At 47.5% G+C, this 16,885-nt stretch overlaps 2 protein-coding genes across 5 annotated transcripts; both read right to left on the bottom strand.

The window, feature by feature from the left end:
• Window positions 1-2,029: 2,029 nt before the first annotated feature.
• pianp (PILR alpha associated neural protein) lies at window positions 2,030-9,063 on the bottom strand. 3 transcript variants are annotated; one of them, XM_034611174.1, is made up of 6 exons: window positions 8,710-9,063; window positions 8,097-8,153; window positions 7,488-7,894; window positions 7,028-7,106; window positions 3,242-3,388; window positions 2,030-2,612 (listed from the first exon to the last, which is right to left on the bottom strand). In XM_034611174.1, the coding sequence occupies exons 2-6, from the start codon at window positions 8,105-8,107 to the stop codon at window positions 2,591-2,593; spliced, it is 666 nt and encodes a 221-aa protein (XP_034467065.1). In that variant the 5' UTR covers window positions 8,108-8,153; window positions 8,710-9,063; the 3' UTR covers window positions 2,030-2,590. The 3 variants fall into 3 exon arrangements, with proteins under 3 accessions (XP_034467065.1, XP_034467067.1, XP_034467068.1); XM_034611176.1 differs by lacking the exon at window positions 8,710-9,063 and adding an exon at window positions 8,481-8,693; XM_034611177.1 differs by lacking the exons at window positions 3,242-3,388; window positions 8,710-9,063 and having other exon boundaries at window positions 8,097-8,698.
• Window positions 9,064-9,264: 201 nt separating this feature from the next.
• Window positions 9,265-16,670, bottom strand: si:ch211-154o6.3 (uncharacterized protein LOC563854 homolog). 2 transcript variants are annotated; one of them, XM_034611091.1, is made up of 13 exons: window positions 16,398-16,670; window positions 14,611-14,729; window positions 13,941-14,146; window positions 13,471-13,594; window positions 13,055-13,176; window positions 12,434-12,520; window positions 12,158-12,247; window positions 11,660-11,748; window positions 10,720-10,942; window positions 10,402-10,524; window positions 10,093-10,258; window positions 9,809-9,897; window positions 9,265-9,637 (listed from the first exon to the last, which is right to left on the bottom strand). In XM_034611091.1, exons 1-13 carry the CDS (start codon window positions 16,485-16,487, stop codon window positions 9,528-9,530), a joined length of 1,638 nt encoding a protein of 545 aa, XP_034466982.1. In that variant the 5' UTR covers window positions 16,488-16,670; the 3' UTR covers window positions 9,265-9,527. The 2 variants fall into 2 exon arrangements, with proteins under 2 accessions (XP_034466982.1, XP_034466983.1); XM_034611092.1 differs by lacking the exon at window positions 16,398-16,670 and having other exon boundaries at window positions 14,603-14,715.
• Between the last annotated feature and the right edge of the window lie 215 nt (window positions 16,671-16,885).

The following is a 16,885-nucleotide window of genomic DNA, read 5'->3' as shown; positions in this document are numbered from 1 at the left end:
CCTCCCCCATATATCTCCATCACTCAGTCAGAATCGCCGTCATGGCGCCCGCCCTGTCCATCTCTCACTCCTTCCATTCTGTTTTCTCTAAATTCTCCGCTCTTGACATTAATGGCGTCAATTAAATGACCAGCAGCCCCAGTGAGACAGACGCAGACGGAGGAATTATGATCCCGTTTCGTTTTAACCCTCCATCTCTCTCCCGTCTCCCCGGTCCCTCCCAACTTCCCTCCCCACCTCTATAAATAGGGGTGTTAATTTCAGTCAGTGTGATTGAGCTACATTGGTTCAGTTTTTTTTTTTCTTTCTTTCTGGCAGACTGGAGCTGTGAGTTCTTACAGCTGTACACCTTTCAAAGTGTATGTGAGAGGAGAAGGAGAAGGGGGGGGTGGGGGGGCGCTGTACCTGTAATGTAGAGAGAAAGTGACAGGAGAGTCGTGTGTGAGTAAACGAGTGATGACTCCGCAGGCGTTGGTTCAAACCTCTAACCTCTGCATCAGTGTTTGCTGTTTGCCCGTCGCGGTTACAGATTGCGGCACCGCCTGCCGGTACGAGTCTCATAACTAGACAGTCGTTAAAACTTGCCAGTGGAACCCAGCCAATCAATTACTTTGATTGATCAGTAAATGCCCGCAGGAGATGGAAACACAGGCTGTGCAGTGGGCTGGCGAGGAATCTCAATACACACGAGTGGCATTTCTCCTCTCGCACCCAGCCTTGATTCTATTGACATTTGTTTGAAAAACTACACAGGAAATTCTTGCTTAGCATCCTGTTAATCTCTCTGAAGCGAGAGGGATCCATATGAGGTTAAGAGATAAGGGAGAGCTTCAAACCCTTCCCATCCCTTTCAGCCGCTCCTCACTGGTAAAAACATGATTGGCACATGTGGGACTTTCTAATGCCAAACCCATGTTTCCAAATCAATGCAAGGCGGTGGACTAAATGTTCAATTCATGCAGAGAAAGATTAGGATACCGTAGCTATTAAAATGCACAGTGTAAGCTTTATCCTTCCCATAAAGCAGTGCAAATCGCACGGCTCCCCAGGGAATTCATTCAGCATGCACAGAAATAAACAGAGTAGAGGCGAAGCTAAAACACCAGTTTTGAGTCTTTATTGAACTTCCATGGTACAGACCACACTTCTACAGGAATGCTACTAAAAGCACGAGCCACGCATGATGCCACCAGCACTATGTCTGTTGTGGAAATGTGAGTCAGTGGAGGGTTCATGTCTCAAAGCTGCTTAGAAAAGTTGCCAAACGCACACTTGACATCTGGCTTTGAAAGGTTTCTATAAGACATCTCTTCACTGATAGATAAAATAGACATTTATAAATAATAGATTTGAAGAAACTCTCACAGATGTCCTAACTGTGTACATGCAGATTCACTGGAGAGACAGAAACGATGCTGCTTGATGTGCCCACTTTCCCCTGGTGCACCCGAGACGGCTGAAATACAGTAACTTGATCAGGAAATGACGGCGGTTTTGCTTTTCCAGATTTGGGATTCTTGGCTGTCAGGTGGGGGGGAAGAAATCCTCGCTGTGGCAACATCAGTCCTTTGAGTTCTCCTTTCTATGAAGACGTCAATCTGTCTTTGCTGCGCACCATCCAGAAACCTTTGGGACTCATTGATTATCAGCAGGGAATGCCTCTTCTATCCGTTCCCATTTTCGATATTTCATCTCCGCCAGTGGAAGTACTTTTACGCCTATAACACACCTCTACACGGTCCAGCGGGAACAAAGGGTGCCCGCAAAAGGCTCGACAAAGAGGTGCACGTCAGCCAGATAATTAAGGGAACAAATCATGAGGAAAAACTGAGACAAAACAGACTCTTCTACACTGCAGGGGGGGCGGGAGCCACAGTATTTGCATTCCAGGCGCCTGAAGCGGGGAATAAACAGCAGTTTTTGGAGCGTGACATGTTAAACGCATTGCCTGTTGGCTACAGCCGTGCCAAACAGCTTTGTGAAATACCTCGTTCTGTGTTTGGAGATGCTCAGAAAGGCTTTTTTTTTAACCATTTGTAAGCCAGATACAAGCCCTGCTATAAACTGCGATGAATTTGAGTGTCACTTCATGAAGGAACAGTCTCCTAGACGATATTTAACATCGTGTGTGCAGCTGAATCAGTGGAAACAGTTGTGGAAGCACAGGTAGGGCATTTCAGGGGTAATGGGATGCTGCGATGGCTGTTAAACGGCTTGTTTGTGAATTAGTCATGGCAGGTCGATGCACAGAGCGGTCGGGAAGCTTCGGGAAGCTCGAGGCCATTCAGAGGATGTAAAACGGAGCAGGTGACAGTGACGCAGAGACACAGACAGGAATTCAGACCCAACAAAGGGAGTAGGAAGGAAGGAAGGAAGTACAGCAGGAAGGACGAGCAGGAAGATGAGTTTGGGGTTTTCAGACCTCAGGGAAGCCAAGGAGTTTTGTCATGGCTGCACACCTGGGATCCCTGAATTCATTTCACAGTTTCAGAGAAAAATAAAAAACAGCACTGCGGGCACGTCCTCTGGTCGTGTTGATGCTCCTCCTCGGGCCCCGTAGAAATGTTTACCATATGGAAAAACAGTCACCTCAGAGGTTCACAACTGGGATCCTGACACAGCAAGAGACACAGACAGAGAGGAGTGAGAACGAGGGAAGGATTGGAGGAGGAAGAGGGGGGTGGTGGGATGCGTTGGAGCCCTGTTGACGGGAGGAAAGACAGAGGAGGAAGACGGAGGAGAAGTGGAGCAGAGAGGCCCGAAGCTGAAAAAGTGGTGTACACGCAAACGGAAAAGCAGCATCACAGGGGACTGATAGGGGAGCTGGTGATGGTGAGGGGGGGAGACTGAAGAGAGAGAGAGGGGTGGGGGGGGCACTGGAGTACAGCTCTGTAATTGTCCTGATTGAGAATAACTTTAAATACCCTGGAATAAAAGCATCATTTGGGGGACGGGGGCTGGCCGCCTTTACACAGGCCCACGATGACTCATCTGGAGAGAGAGTTTAAAACACTGATACATCTTCAGGCCTGAATACTCCACAGAGAATAGCACTGCTGTCCAATTATAGACCGTGTACATGCTTACAGTGCACACACAAGGGGTAATAAGGCTGCTTCACACACACACACATAAAGAAGTTAACCTGAATGCAGAGGTGCACAGTGTCACACACATGCACATCAGACTCATAGACTTACACACAAACACACACTCTCTGTGTGTGCAGGCGACTCATTACCTCTCCCTGTCGGTGAAGGAGGAGGAGGTGCTGTGCAACGTCTGCCGGCTGTCCTCTGAAGCGAGGGAGCGAGGGAGCGCGAGCGTGAGGGGGGGCGCCACACCACGAGAGAGCGGGGGTGGATGCTGGGAACAACTGCGATCATAACTGGGAGAGAAGAGTGGTCCAGCGCATAGATGGAGAAAGAGAGAAAGGGAGGGAGGAGGAGAAGGAAGAAATTGAGATTGGGGAAAAGAGGAATAAAATGTAAATGTAAAGGATACAGAGAGAGAGAGAGAGTGAAGAAGAGGGGTGGAGGGGCAGAGAGACAAGAAAAAAGGAAGGATGTGAAAAGAAAAAGATGTGAATTATCAAGGTAAACGAGACAGGAATATAAATAGAGTTTAAATGACAAAAAGAAAGTTGGAGTTTTGAGGGAGAGATAAAAGTGAAAGAATGTGAGAGCAAGAAAGAAAGAGGAGAGGAGAGGGAATGGAGGGAGATATTAAAATTGGAAAAGGGGATGGGGAAATTAAAAGGATGGGAATTATTAAGGTAAAAGAGACAGGAATATAAATAGAGATCAGATGACAAAAAAGAAAGTTGGAGAGATTAAAGTGAAAGAAGGTTGGAGAAAGAGAGAGGGGATGGAGGAAGGGAGGAAGAAATTCAAATTAGGAAAAATAGGGATATATACATATAAGGGAGAGTGAAGAAGAGAGGTGGAGGGGGAAAGAGAGAAAAGGATGGGAAAAGAAAAAGATTATTAAGGTAATAGAGACAGGAATATAAATAGAGATCAGACGACAAAAAAGAAAGATTAAAGTGAAAGAAGGTTAGAGAGAAACAGAGAGAGAGAGGGAGGAAAGGGGATGGAGGGAGGAATTGAAATTAGGAATAAGAGGAATAAAGAAATAGAAGATAAAAGAAAGAACAGAGAGAATGATAGGGAATGAAGAAGAGGGATGGAGGTGGAGGAGAGAGACCCAAGAGGAAAAAGAGGGATGGGAAAAGAAAAGGATTATTAAGGTAAAAGAGACGGGAATATAAATAGAGATCAGACGACAAAGAAAGAAAGATTAAAGTGAAAGAAGGTTAGAGAGAAACAGCAGGAAATGATGGAGGGAGAGGATGAAATGAGAGAAGACACACAGAGAAACAGATACAGAGAAGAAAAGAAAACAGGAGAAAGACAAAAGACAGAAGGGGGGAGAGAGAGAGAGAGAGAGAGAGAGAGACGGAGGAACACAGTGAGAGAGCACCAAGAACAGCCGAGCCATTTAGCATCAGCGAACACATTACACTGCCACTGTGAGAGAGAATTAGTGCACTCATCGGACTCATTAAAACACTGTCAGAGGGGAGAGAGGGAGGCAGGGCGAGGGATGGGAGGATGGAGGGAGGGAGGGGAGGGGAGGGATGCAACAAGGTGAGGTGGTGGACAGAGGGGTGACACATCAGTGAGCCGGCGTGCCTTCGCTTCAAGGGGTGAGCTACGGTGGAGACACGGTGGCGAGTCAGCGGGGTTGAGGCTCTTAAGAATACTTAAGATGCACAACAAAGCTGCTCTCGCCGCCTCGTCCTCCCTCAGTAACACCTGTCCTCTCCTGGCTCACTTCTACACACACCCTGTGCAGCGTGAACACACACAGCCAACACACAAACACACACACATCCAACAAACACATGCACAGTCACGCTTGATGACATTATAGCCACACTGTCGATTTTAGGGCCGGGAGAATCACTGAGCACATATGCTGCTCCTCTATACTCATAATGAAGTGGACGGGGGCCAATTTCAGCTATAGGCTATGACTTCAGTCCATCTGCACCCCCCCCCCCCCATCTAACACATGGCGTTATTTACACATTTATGACACTGAAGCACGTGGCAGTGTATAGAGACGAGCTGCTGCCATGTCTCCAGTCTGAGTCCCCCACAGTTCTCACTTTAGTAAGGCCCCTCTGTGGAGGAGGCCATCGGCACGGGGGCCTGGTGAAGTAAGTAATCTAAACAACAGTGGCAGGCCGGTTTCAAGAACAGAGGGAATGGTGGGGAGGGGGGCGCTTATCGTGTATCAGCTCACGGCAAGCTGGAGGATTATCTGCGGATCTGCAGCCGGACTGGCGGCGCTGGGAGAGATAGGAGACTGGTGAGGGAGATAAGAGGAGCGCCGGCTGTGCAAAGACAGGCCGCGTTAGAGAGTGAGGCAATGGAGATAACTGGAAGTGAGTGGAGAACCTGGAGGATGAGGAGAGAAGGGGGGGGAAACATGAGGTATTCCGAGAGAGAAATCCAGAAAAGTGTGAGAAAAAAAAAAAAGGAGGCCTACATTGGAAGAGGAGGAGGAGGAAGATGAGGAGGGAGATAATGGAGGAGTGTGGGAGAAAAATTGAGATTAAGAGAGAGCGTGGAAAATGGGGGATATCGGGGGAGAGAACAAATTATACAGACTCAGGCAAAGTGTGATACAACAGAAATGTGGGTGAGATGAGATGATAAGGGGAATACAGTGGGGGGTGGGGGGGGGGGGGGTGTAATAGGAGCATAAATGGCGAGGAGAGCGTGAGATACAGGAAGAGACTGCAAGAGAGTCCCGGCGGCAGGTGTTATTGGTTTGATCAGGAAAGCGTGGAAGTGCTCCACTACATCACAGAGATGACTCCCCCCCCCCCCCCCCCCCTTTTCCAGCTAATGGCCGCGTGTGCAACAAGCGCTATAGCAACAAGCGCTATAGCAACATGTACAGACCCCCCAACCCCAACCAAAACCCTCACATGCTCTGAGAGGTTTAATGGCTGCCGGGCTGTTGAAGCACATTGACACCAGTGAGGCCGTGTTGCCGCTCACGCCTGTGAGACACAGATCTGGGCTTTTTTTTTGTTTTTTTCCTCCACCGTCCTAATGGCCGGACTGAATGTTTAATCGTTGCCACTCTAATGGCACTAAATGACACATCTGTGCCAACTGTGACTTTCAGGAACACACAAGTCATTAGTAAGCAATTACTCAGCTCTCACTTCAGGGGGGGGATATACATGTTGTGGAGCCGTTGCGTAATCATGAGTAACAGACAAGACAAACTTGCACCTGTGGCCCAGTCCGTGCATTATCATCTTGACCCATTAGTGAGTCCCCACTTCTCCTTAAATCTCCCAACACTGATGGACAGTTCTGATTCCTTTCTGTCACTGATTCTCCTTCTCTAAGGACCAGCTCAACAAAAGGACAATTCTCTTTTTTGTCGTTTTTTTAGAGGTCGGAAAAACTTAAAATATCTAATAATTAAAAGGAGAAAAAGAGAATAATCTTAAGTGTGAAAAAAAGCCTTAGTTTGTGTGTTCAGGTTGAAAGTCCCTCTGACAAATCCTTCTACAGTTGAACTCAACACATCCATTATTACATTTTTAAAAATCAGCTTGTTCCAAGCAAATATAATCTAGGAGGTCTGCAAAAATGTTTTCAGATCAAACACTTAATTTAATCCTTTTAGTCTTAAAGGGAAGAATTCAGAGATACAAAATGCCGCCATACTGATGAGGCAGCTCCCACTGAAGCTCCCACTGATCTGCACCTTGTCAGTAACTTTTACCCTAGAAATAACCCAAGATGTGTTCTGTCCTCCTCCTGCTGTGGGACACGTGTCCAGCTCCGAGCTCTCACACTTGTTGAGGGCTGCCCACACACACACACACACACACACACACACACACACACACACACACACACACACACACACACACACACACACACACACACACACACACACACACACACACAAGATTTTGGAGGAGAGTTCCTACCAGAGTTTGGCTATAATGACGACAGCCGTCAGGATGAGCAGCGAGGAGATGATCACGGTGACGTAGAACTGAGGGTCCACTGTAACACACACACACACACACACACATTACTAATCTCAGACCGTGACCATTTCTAATTGTATCCAGAACAAAAGAAGAAATATGGTGAAACCAGCTGAAACATGAAATTGGATGTGCACGGCTCTGGCCTCCAACTATAACACGAATCCCATGACGTCTTCCCTCTATCTCGCAGTTTGACGGCCAGCTCCTCCCTGTGAGTGATGAGAACTTTATTAGGCATTCCCCGCCACAAACTCAGCAGGGTGTCAGCCTTCACCCCGGTGACAGCTAATTCCCTGGAGGACTCCTGGTGTGTGTGTGTGTGCGTGTTCATATGAACTGCAGCTCACGGCCACCTTGATTTAAAAATCCTTCATGTGCATCCCCTGATGCCCACCTTCCTCAGGCTCCGTCTCCTCCGCCTCCGTCCCTCCATCCTCCACTCCCGCCTCCTCCTCTCTGGACTCCAACGGTGTCTCCTCACGGGGCTGCACGCTTGCACCGGGATGAGGCCAGTCCTCGGACGTGGCGGGGCCGGTCTCCTGCTGGCTCCTGTGATGGTGCAGGGGGTCAGTTTCCTGGCTTGAGAGGAAGTGGTAGGTCTGGTCCTCCTGCGTGGGACCCCAGTCCACCGCCCAGAGAGGTGTGGGTGTGACCTGGGCCGTGACGGACAGCTGGACCGGCAGGGCGTCCACCTGCTCCTCGCCCTCAGCGTCGTCCCGGTTACAGGTGGAGGGCTGTGTCACCAGAGCAATCAGGAGGAGGGAGACGAGGGCAGTCAGTCGTGCGACAGGAGAGATGGAGCTGGAAGAGAGATGAAGGCGAGAAAAGATGAGAGGTGATGGAGTGACAGAGAAGTTATCTGAGAAAATGTACTGTCCACAGGCACCCTGCATGACCTCCAGCACTCAGACATTGATTCCCATGCCAGCCATCACTCACCATGACATTTTATGCATCTGCACCACATACATTCCTCCTACACCTCACAAACTATTCATCTTACCATCTCTCCATCGCTTCGCTCTGTTCACTGAGACTCTGCTCCTCCGATCATCTCTCTCTGTGAGATAAGACAGAGGGGCAGGAGAGGGATAGAGAGAGGGAGAGAAGGGGGAGGGTCCAGCTTTTTTTTTTTTCTCTCTCTCTCTCCATCTTTTATGTTCTCAGATAAAAAGCATGTAAACATAGACACCAGCACTAGCACTGTCACAAAGCCAACTGTCATCTGCTTTCAACAACAAAAAACATGCACGGGCTACGGCAGGCTTTTAAAATTTAACAGTCAATTGTGCACCACATGTTCACACAGATCCACATCTGCATGCAAAAAACACCCTGAAGTACATTGTCTGTTCTGCTCCCTCACACACACTTAGAGTGCACACACCTGAGCACAGCACATTAATCATCATTAGAGGCGTCGTGCACGGAGCCAGCACTCTATATGGCACTTTGGGCAGAGAGAGGCAACTTCCCCGTCTACAACTAACTGCCTAAATGCCACAGAAATGTCACTAAGAGACACACGAGCAATGCCGGGAGACAGACACACACACACACACACACACACACACACACACACACACACTCCAACACATATCGGTTATCATGCCTACCTCTGTCAGTGGAGAAAGGGAATGAGAGAGGGAGGCAGAGAGAAAGGGGGAGATACAGAGAGCAAGTGAGGAGGGAAAAAAAGCATCGGTTGCCTTAGCGACTGAGACATGTAGAGTCTGCTAGAGTACAAGAGGGGAGAGAGAGCGGTGTAGGGAGGGCAAGAGACTGTAGGAAAGAGATTTAAATGCTAATTATGTGTGTGTTTTTATAATATAAAAAAAAATGGGTTCAATTAAATGGACGCGGAGAAAAAGAAAATGAATCTGACGGAGCAAACAGAAATGAGACTGAGAATGACATTAATAAGCTCATTTTGAAGGCGGGAGGTTAAAAAAACCAAAAACCTCTTCAATTATGTTTGCAAAAACAGCAAGGACACCCTAGAGAGCGAGAGAGAGAGAGAGAGAGACAGCAGAGAGGAGGAGGAAGGAAGGAGCGAGGGGAATAAAGAAGGAATATAATTCAATTTCCATTCATTTACACAGGATGCACTGGCGGACCGGGGTGACGGGCTGGTCAGACCGAGATCGAAGAAAGACAATACGAGATGCAAATTTGGAGGTCAGAGTCACAGCGGGACGGCTTTATTGTACATGGAAATAATATTTACATAGAAAACAATCTGTCTACCCCTCACACATATGTACACACACTTCTCTCCATCCATATGCTCCCCCCCCCCCACCCCCCACCCCCCCGACACTCAGTCTGTCACACTTCACACCCCTGCACCCTCCTTCGCTGTCACTCCCACCCCCCCTCTCATTTCCTCCCCGTGGCTGCAGGCCGTGGTGTCCTCGGCGTGAGAAACCAGCACTCACTGGAGAACACAGCGCAGCCACGCACCGAGCCCTCCAGCCTCCGCACCTTCACACCGTCCGTCTGCCCCTTCATTGTTGACATCAACATCATCATCATCTTCGTAATCTACAGATGACAAGGGGGGGTCAGGCAGATTGGTCTCAACATGCATCATCTAAAATTAACATGAGAGTGTAATCTGCGATTCCACAGTTAGTCATCAAGTGTGTGAGTCAATGAAATGATGACCTGAGGAGGTGTGAAATTGCACGTGTGCGTGTGTGTGTTTTTCCATACCGTCAGTCTCCTCATCATCTTCTGTTTCCTCTTCTGATTCTAGCGTGCACAAGTCCAAACGACTGTCGCTCTTCACCGTGACGTCACCCCTGTAACATTTACACCCACAATTAATTAAACACCTATTATCAATAGAAGTGTGTGTCAAGCTCTGTTAAATCCCAGCGTAGCTCCAGGATTAGCAACTGACCTCACAAGAATGAATGAATATTCAAATACCGAATATTGTTCAGCATTTTTTAGACTAAACTTTCCGGAGCAGTGTTGGCGGGAGTCGCACCCACCTTTGTTTCCCGGATCTGGGGAGCTGCTCCCAAACGATGAGGCCGCGACCTCCCGTGACCCACCGGTGGTCTCCGCTCCCCGTGGCCCACGCCGCGAAGCAGAGGATTCTGGGAGCATCGGGCCAGGTCAGAGAGGCCAGGTAGCGACACTGAGGCAGAGAGAACACTGAGGAGGGAGCAGGAGATGAAGGAGGTCAACAGAGGAAAACAAAGTGGTTTCGATTTCATCTTAAGTCCTCCATTGTGCTGTCACGCTCTCGGAGTGAAGTGAATGACTTGTGGTTGCACATGGTTTACTCCGGGACTCACAATTTAGACCGCTCTCTCCATTTGCCAGATCATAGCAAGAGCCAATTAGGAGGCCTCCTGTCTGGTGGACACAATCTGTTACCCCGGTGATGCTGCTGTGATTGGTCAGTCTGGATGTTGTTCCTGGGATAATTGAACAGATGTTAGGTGGAAGGATTATGCAAATGTCCCTACATCTACTTTCCCTTATCACTCTTTATTTTTGCTCCATATCTAACACACACACACACACACACACACACACACACACACACACACACACACACACACACACACACACACACACACACACACACACTCACTCATTCCAGAGCTCACCAGTCCTCCAGTGCAGGATCTTGAGCCAGGCTTGTCCATAAGCCAGTAACACTCGGTCTCCCCGCGGGCTGAGGGTCAGACGCCCACCTGGCCCCCCTCCACAGCCCGTCACCTGGCCGCTCCAGTGGTGCAGCAGCCTCAGGGGGTCTCGATCCGAGCACCGGTTCTCCCACACAGACACCCCTCCCTCAGCCGAGCCGCTGAACGCCAGCGGACCCTGAGACTGTGGAGGGCACGGGAGACACGGTTGTCATGGTGATGTGAGTCTTTACCCAGTTTTATGTGTGTGCACATGTGTGTGAGTGTGTGCGTGCATGTGAGAGATAGACAGAGTGTGTCTATGTTTGTGTCAAAAAGAAAAGTGTGTGAACATTTTAAAATGTACATTACTGTGGTGCTGTTGGTTCTAAATGGATTGTGTGCTTTGCATGATAAACAACAAAGAGGATAACAATGATGCGCTTCGCTTTAATGCTTCAGGCATATTTTGATGACTGCAAATTGGGAAAAAAAACGTGAATATGCAGCTGTGGATTTTGATATTCATAATAAAAAAAGGCTTTTTGCTCAGAATCTGTACAGTATGCTCTCTAAAATTGGCCGAGCTTACATCTCAATAAATATCTTTGATTTCCTTTTGAAAGCAATAAACAAGGACAGCTTGTGTGAGGAGAGGCGTGTAGAATGTAGCCTTCTGATTTCCTGAGCAGAGGCTTTTTCACAAATTAATAACCAAGACTTCTGAGGCTACTTTAGCAGCTTTTACGGAAAGAGAGAGAGAGAGAGAGAGAGAGAGAGAGAGAGAGAGAGAGAGAGAGAGAGAGAAACAGTGGTGTTTTTGTGTCAGACATCTTGTTCTAAAAACAGGCGGACAATTGAAACAGCTTGAGCATCCTCAGGGCAGACTGTGTCATGGCCAGCGGTTGAGTGACCCACCCACCTGGATGGAGGTGACTGCTTCCTGGTGAGCGTTGATTGACTGGCAGTTTTCGAAAGTGTGCCAGCTCCAGGCTTGAACTTTCCCCCCGTCTGCAGGGTGACAGAGTGTGAGGTTAACATGTGCCGACAGGCGGCTGGCAGTCATTATAGTTGGTCACGGTCAACCCACCTGAGCCTGACTGCCTAAACTGTGTGCCTCCATCTCTCTGATTCAGCCTGATAGCCCTCTGCTACACTGACTAACTCACTGGCAGATAATGCCACTGTGGCAGACTCTGCCAACACATTAGTAGGCATATAAGACACACACCAGTATAAAATAATGCATTCATACCAATATGCATGTGTCTGCTAAAAGCACACACTGCACATGTACAGTGATAGATGTCCGATACAAATACGATGTGATGGGACAATATCAAACGCCACTTATTCGATCCACTGTGCCACAAGCTCTTAGTTTTCCCACATGCGCCATAGTGTCCGCACAGACACACACCTGATCCGGTGATGATGTAGCCGTCTCCCTCTGGCACGAAGCAGAGCGCAGTCACAGCGTTGAATGTGTAGACAGACTTAACACACTGCCCTGGAGGTAACAGGAAAATACTAATTTAATTGACAAGTCACAGCCCACCGGTCCGCCAGAGATACATTGCATAAAAAATGCACGCGCACGCGCACACGCACACGCACACGCACACAGGTTTTCCAGACAGAGCCCTAAGGCACCTTCCACCTTCATATGTGTGTTTGTTTCTGTGGTTGAGCGTACCGATGTTCAGGGCCCAGATCTTCACGTAGCAGTCGGCCGAGCCACTCAAAATAAACCTCTCCTTGTCGGACAAAGCCAGGGACCTGGCTGATGAGAGGGCAAACAGAGACAAAAGAGCGGGAGGAGACAGAGGAGGAGGAGGAGGAGGAGGAGGAGGAGGAGGAGAGAACAGGGATCAGAGAAAGGGAGACGGAGGAGGGCAAAAAGATTAAGCTGAGGAAGGAAGCTGTAAATAAATGATGATGCACAAAATGAAAAAAGACACCGCTTGCAAGAAAGACGCAGCGAGAGAAGAGACGTGATTTAGAAAAGGAGCAAATAATTAGTCAATGGGTGCCGCGTTTACATAGTTCCACTGAGCTGCATCATTTATAGACTTGGTGTTTTAAGTTGGGGTATCGGGTTTAGGAGGAGAACCAGGGAGGCCGCTGGAGCTCAGGTGATGGAGGGCTGCCTGCTCCAGACAGACAGTGAACTTTCCCAAGTGTCTGGTGAGGTTATCGCTCACTGGGCCTTATCTGATGAACTGCTCCTATAATTACCAGACCGCAGGACACAGGCATTACTCAGCTCTAGTCAGTGCACATGTAACAAAGTGTGTGTGTGTGTGTGTGTCCTCACCCAGCCTCTTGCAGTATTCAGCGGGAGGTGCAGACAGACAGGTAACCCCACCAGTGTGGCCCCCCAGGTTCTTCTGCTCTGTTGCCGTGGGAACGTGCCACACCTTCACCGTGGTGTCTCGGCTGCGGGGAGCAGACAGATGGACAGAGCGAAAAGAGAGTGAGAGAGAGAGAGAGAGAGGATGTGGGGAGATAGAAGGAAGTAAAGAGTAGGTGAGGGGAGGCAGTAAAAAACAAGCAAAGTTAAAAGGCGTTTGACATAAACCGCAGGAGGATTGAGCCCGAGCGTTTGAGGCGGAGGAAGAAAAACAAACACATGTCAGACAGCGAGGGAAAAGGAGCGGCAGCGTATTAAGGGATAAATTAGGTTGAAATGTTCACTTTGCACATCCATTATGCAAATGAGCGGCTCTTTACCTTCCAGAAACCACCAGGTTGTCAACGGCAGCCACGCAGGTGACGATGTCGTTGTGACCCTCCAGCAGCCTCAAGCGAAACCTTGACTTCTCCCAGGAGGCTTTGAGGGATGTGAATTCCGCTTCTGTGCAAAGAAATGATTTATGCAATTAGTAATGTTGACTCATCAGCACCCCAGTTTGTTAATCTACACAGTTCTTCAATATGGATTAGTCTGCCCCTGCAACGTGTGGAGCTCATTTAGCTCCAAGGATGCAAAGCGTTCTCCTGTCTTCAGGGAAGTAAAAGCCACCTTTTTGGGGTTTTTTCCATACTGGCAGCCACGTGGGATTGTTAGGACTCCTCAGGGCAAACATGTGAAATCTGATTTTAGATGTTAATTGCAAATTAAGGCATTGCATTGGTACTTTCGTCTGCCTGAGATCAACCCTAATAACGATCTCTTCAGCCGTGTTTCTTAATTATTCCACCTTCCTGCCGCCGTTGCTGCTCCTCGTCAAAGTCCGGACAGACGCCCGACACCTCGGCCGGCGCCGGCTTTTCCCGTCCTCTGCCCGTCTCCGCTCCTTGGCTGGCAGCAGGTGATGGCGTTGTCTGAGCTCTGAACCGCTCTTCTCCCTTCAGCATCTTGGAGGCTGGAGGCGTTTGTGATGGAAGGGCCCCAGGAGCATCCTCCCTGAGCCAGTGTGCAGAGGAAAAAGCTGAATGAAGAATCAGGATGCAAAAAAGTGCACACAGCGTCCTCTGTGACAGGGAGCAAACCTGTGGAGGATCTCCAAGACCCACACAGACAAAAGCAGCACTTCTTAATGAGCTCTGAGCCTCTATATGAGAGAACAAACATCCACACTGGATTCAGTCATCTGCACAAAGGCCTCGAGTATCTTTAACAGAGAGGACGACATCCCCGAGTGATGTTTACATGGCACATTATGAATTGTAGACAGTTGCCAATTCCTTAAAGCGTGACAGTATTTGACCTCCAGTGTGTTGGGGAAAGACATACAAAAACATCAAAAGCTTCAAAGTGAATGTTGTTGCTTTTGAAGAATTATGCTCCCACCCCACACAGACCCCACACACACACACCCCACGCACCGCACCCCCCCCCCCCCCGGTACCTCTCCCTCACTTCCTTACACTTGTCTTTTCATCTTCTCCTTTTTTCCGTCTCCCACAGTCCCCAGAGTTTGCTGCGGGCCAGAAAGCTGCAGCTGAAGCTCAGCCAATCTGGAACGCAGCTCCGCCTTCCTGGAGATCTGAGAGGGAAGGAGGCACGAGTTTGGTTGTGAACCAAGCTGCTAAATCCACAAGTTGCTTATGTGCTCAACCAACATACTTGGCTTGTCTTGATTTATTAGACTGCAACTGGCAACATGCGCCGTGCTCCTGACTGATGAAATATGCATGAATGACTGAATTAGGCATGTTAGCCCGATATGAAACGGCTGTTGTGCGAAGGGAGCGCGCCGCCACTCGCACAGTGTTTACTCACTTTACTCAGACTGTGAAAACCAATGTGTGATTCGTTTAAAGCCTCAGTAAAATAACCCTGCTTGTGTCATCAGGCTTCTCTTAGCTCGGACTGAGAAATTACATATTTTTTACAGAAACTGGGATTGTGGCGTTTTCATAGGATTTGGACATTTACTAAGAAGGAAGTGTCTTTTTGTGGACACTGTCTCCCTGACTAGGATCAGATGTTTGGGGGGATTCACCCATACAGGATTTGATTTGGCTTTGATTTTTCCTTCAGCAGCGATGGTGGCAGAAGTATTTAATATTTTACTTGTTGCAAAATAAAAGTACATACGTATTATTGGCAGCAAAATGGATTTAAAAGTAAACATGTCCAAAGTAAAAGTATCAATTTTAACCCCTGTCGATGGGTTAAAACATTATTCAATTATTATTATTGATGCATAACTGTGACAATGGCACCTCAGGTTGGTCTGAGCTAATTACAGCTAATGTTATCTATATTAATTCATCATTACATATAGATTACTCACATTTTAATTTTTTAAATCCTAATCGGAAAAGTCACAAGTAGCAACAGCGTTCAATTAAATATCGTAGAGAAATAAGTGCAAAGTTTCCCTCTAAACAAAAGAGGCAGAAAATGAAAATACTCAGGTAAAGTACCACAAAATTATACTTGACAGTACATGTACTTGATTACAGTATTATATAGTATTTTCTGGTAATTTCTACCACTCTTTGTGAGTCTCCAACTTAATGGAAGTGTAAACGTGAAAAGTCTAAATCCATGAACTTTCTCCCACCACATAACCTCTGTCTTAATTTGACTTTGATGAGGAGATAATCCATTATTCATGACTTTATTCTTATTTCGTAATATACTAAGTTAACCATTAACCATCACTGCCACATTCTCCTGAGCCGGATGTGTGGGGAAACCATTTTCCTGTTCAGTGAAGAAATCAACTCAATATTGAGATTCTGTCTTTAAACCAACTGGAGCTTTCCTGAAGTTCCTGAAGTTCCTGATGATTCTTTTTTTTCCTGACACACTTTGCTCAAGTTGTGAGAATCTGATCTTCTGACTTCTTCAGGCAAAAGCTGTCAAATTCCTCCATTATTATGAATAACTCATATTAATCACACGTCATTCTTCTGATGATATCAACACTGTTATAGCGAGTAGTCTTATATATAAGATATCTGCATAAACATCAGCTTTACTTAATCAAGTGAGCTTAGCTACTCTGCACATAAATACTATAAACCACGTTAGATGTTTGAATATGAAACTCTCTTGTGATCTTCTTTGAGGTTTACACTGTGTGTGTGTGTGTGTGTGTGTGTGTGTGTGTGTGTTGCAGCTATGACCTGTTGTCACATGTCCAGGATCTGCTCAGCTAATCACAGTCAATGACAGGACAAGAAACGTGTTGATCCTGTACCTTGATTCTCTCCTCTGGGCTGAGACTGATCTTTATTTCCAGATTCTCAATCTGTCTCAACTTCTTCTGCAGCTTCCTCACTTCCCCCATCTGAGCTTCTCCACAGGCGGGAATCTACACGTTCAACTGAATGACCCGAGCCTCGGTGTCAAATAAACAACATGGTGGTTTAATAAATAATAAATAAAAGGGTAAATGAGTAAATGAGTCCAATGTATCACACAGATCATCGGCGGTGTGTGAGGAGGACGTGTCGCCGGATGTTGACGATACGTTAGACGTGTATAACTGTATTGACACCGCCACCGTGTGATCAGTTGAGGTATTGCCTTGAAAAACGTGTTTCTATTAGATATAACTATAAATATTTCTTATTTATTTACAGGGACATGTGTGTGTGTTGTGGAGAGTTGGTGGTTTTGTTTTTATTTACATGTGAGGACCTGAAAGTGACTCTGGCTCGTGCGCTGATCACTAGAGGACACAAA

This window comes from Hippoglossus hippoglossus, chromosome 16, assembly GCF_009819705.1.
Source record: "Hippoglossus hippoglossus isolate fHipHip1 chromosome 16, fHipHip1.pri, whole genome shotgun sequence".
Taxonomy (NCBI): Eukaryota; Metazoa; Chordata; class Actinopteri; order Pleuronectiformes; family Pleuronectidae; genus Hippoglossus; species Hippoglossus hippoglossus.
This window is presented reverse-complemented; position numbering and strand designations above follow the sequence as displayed.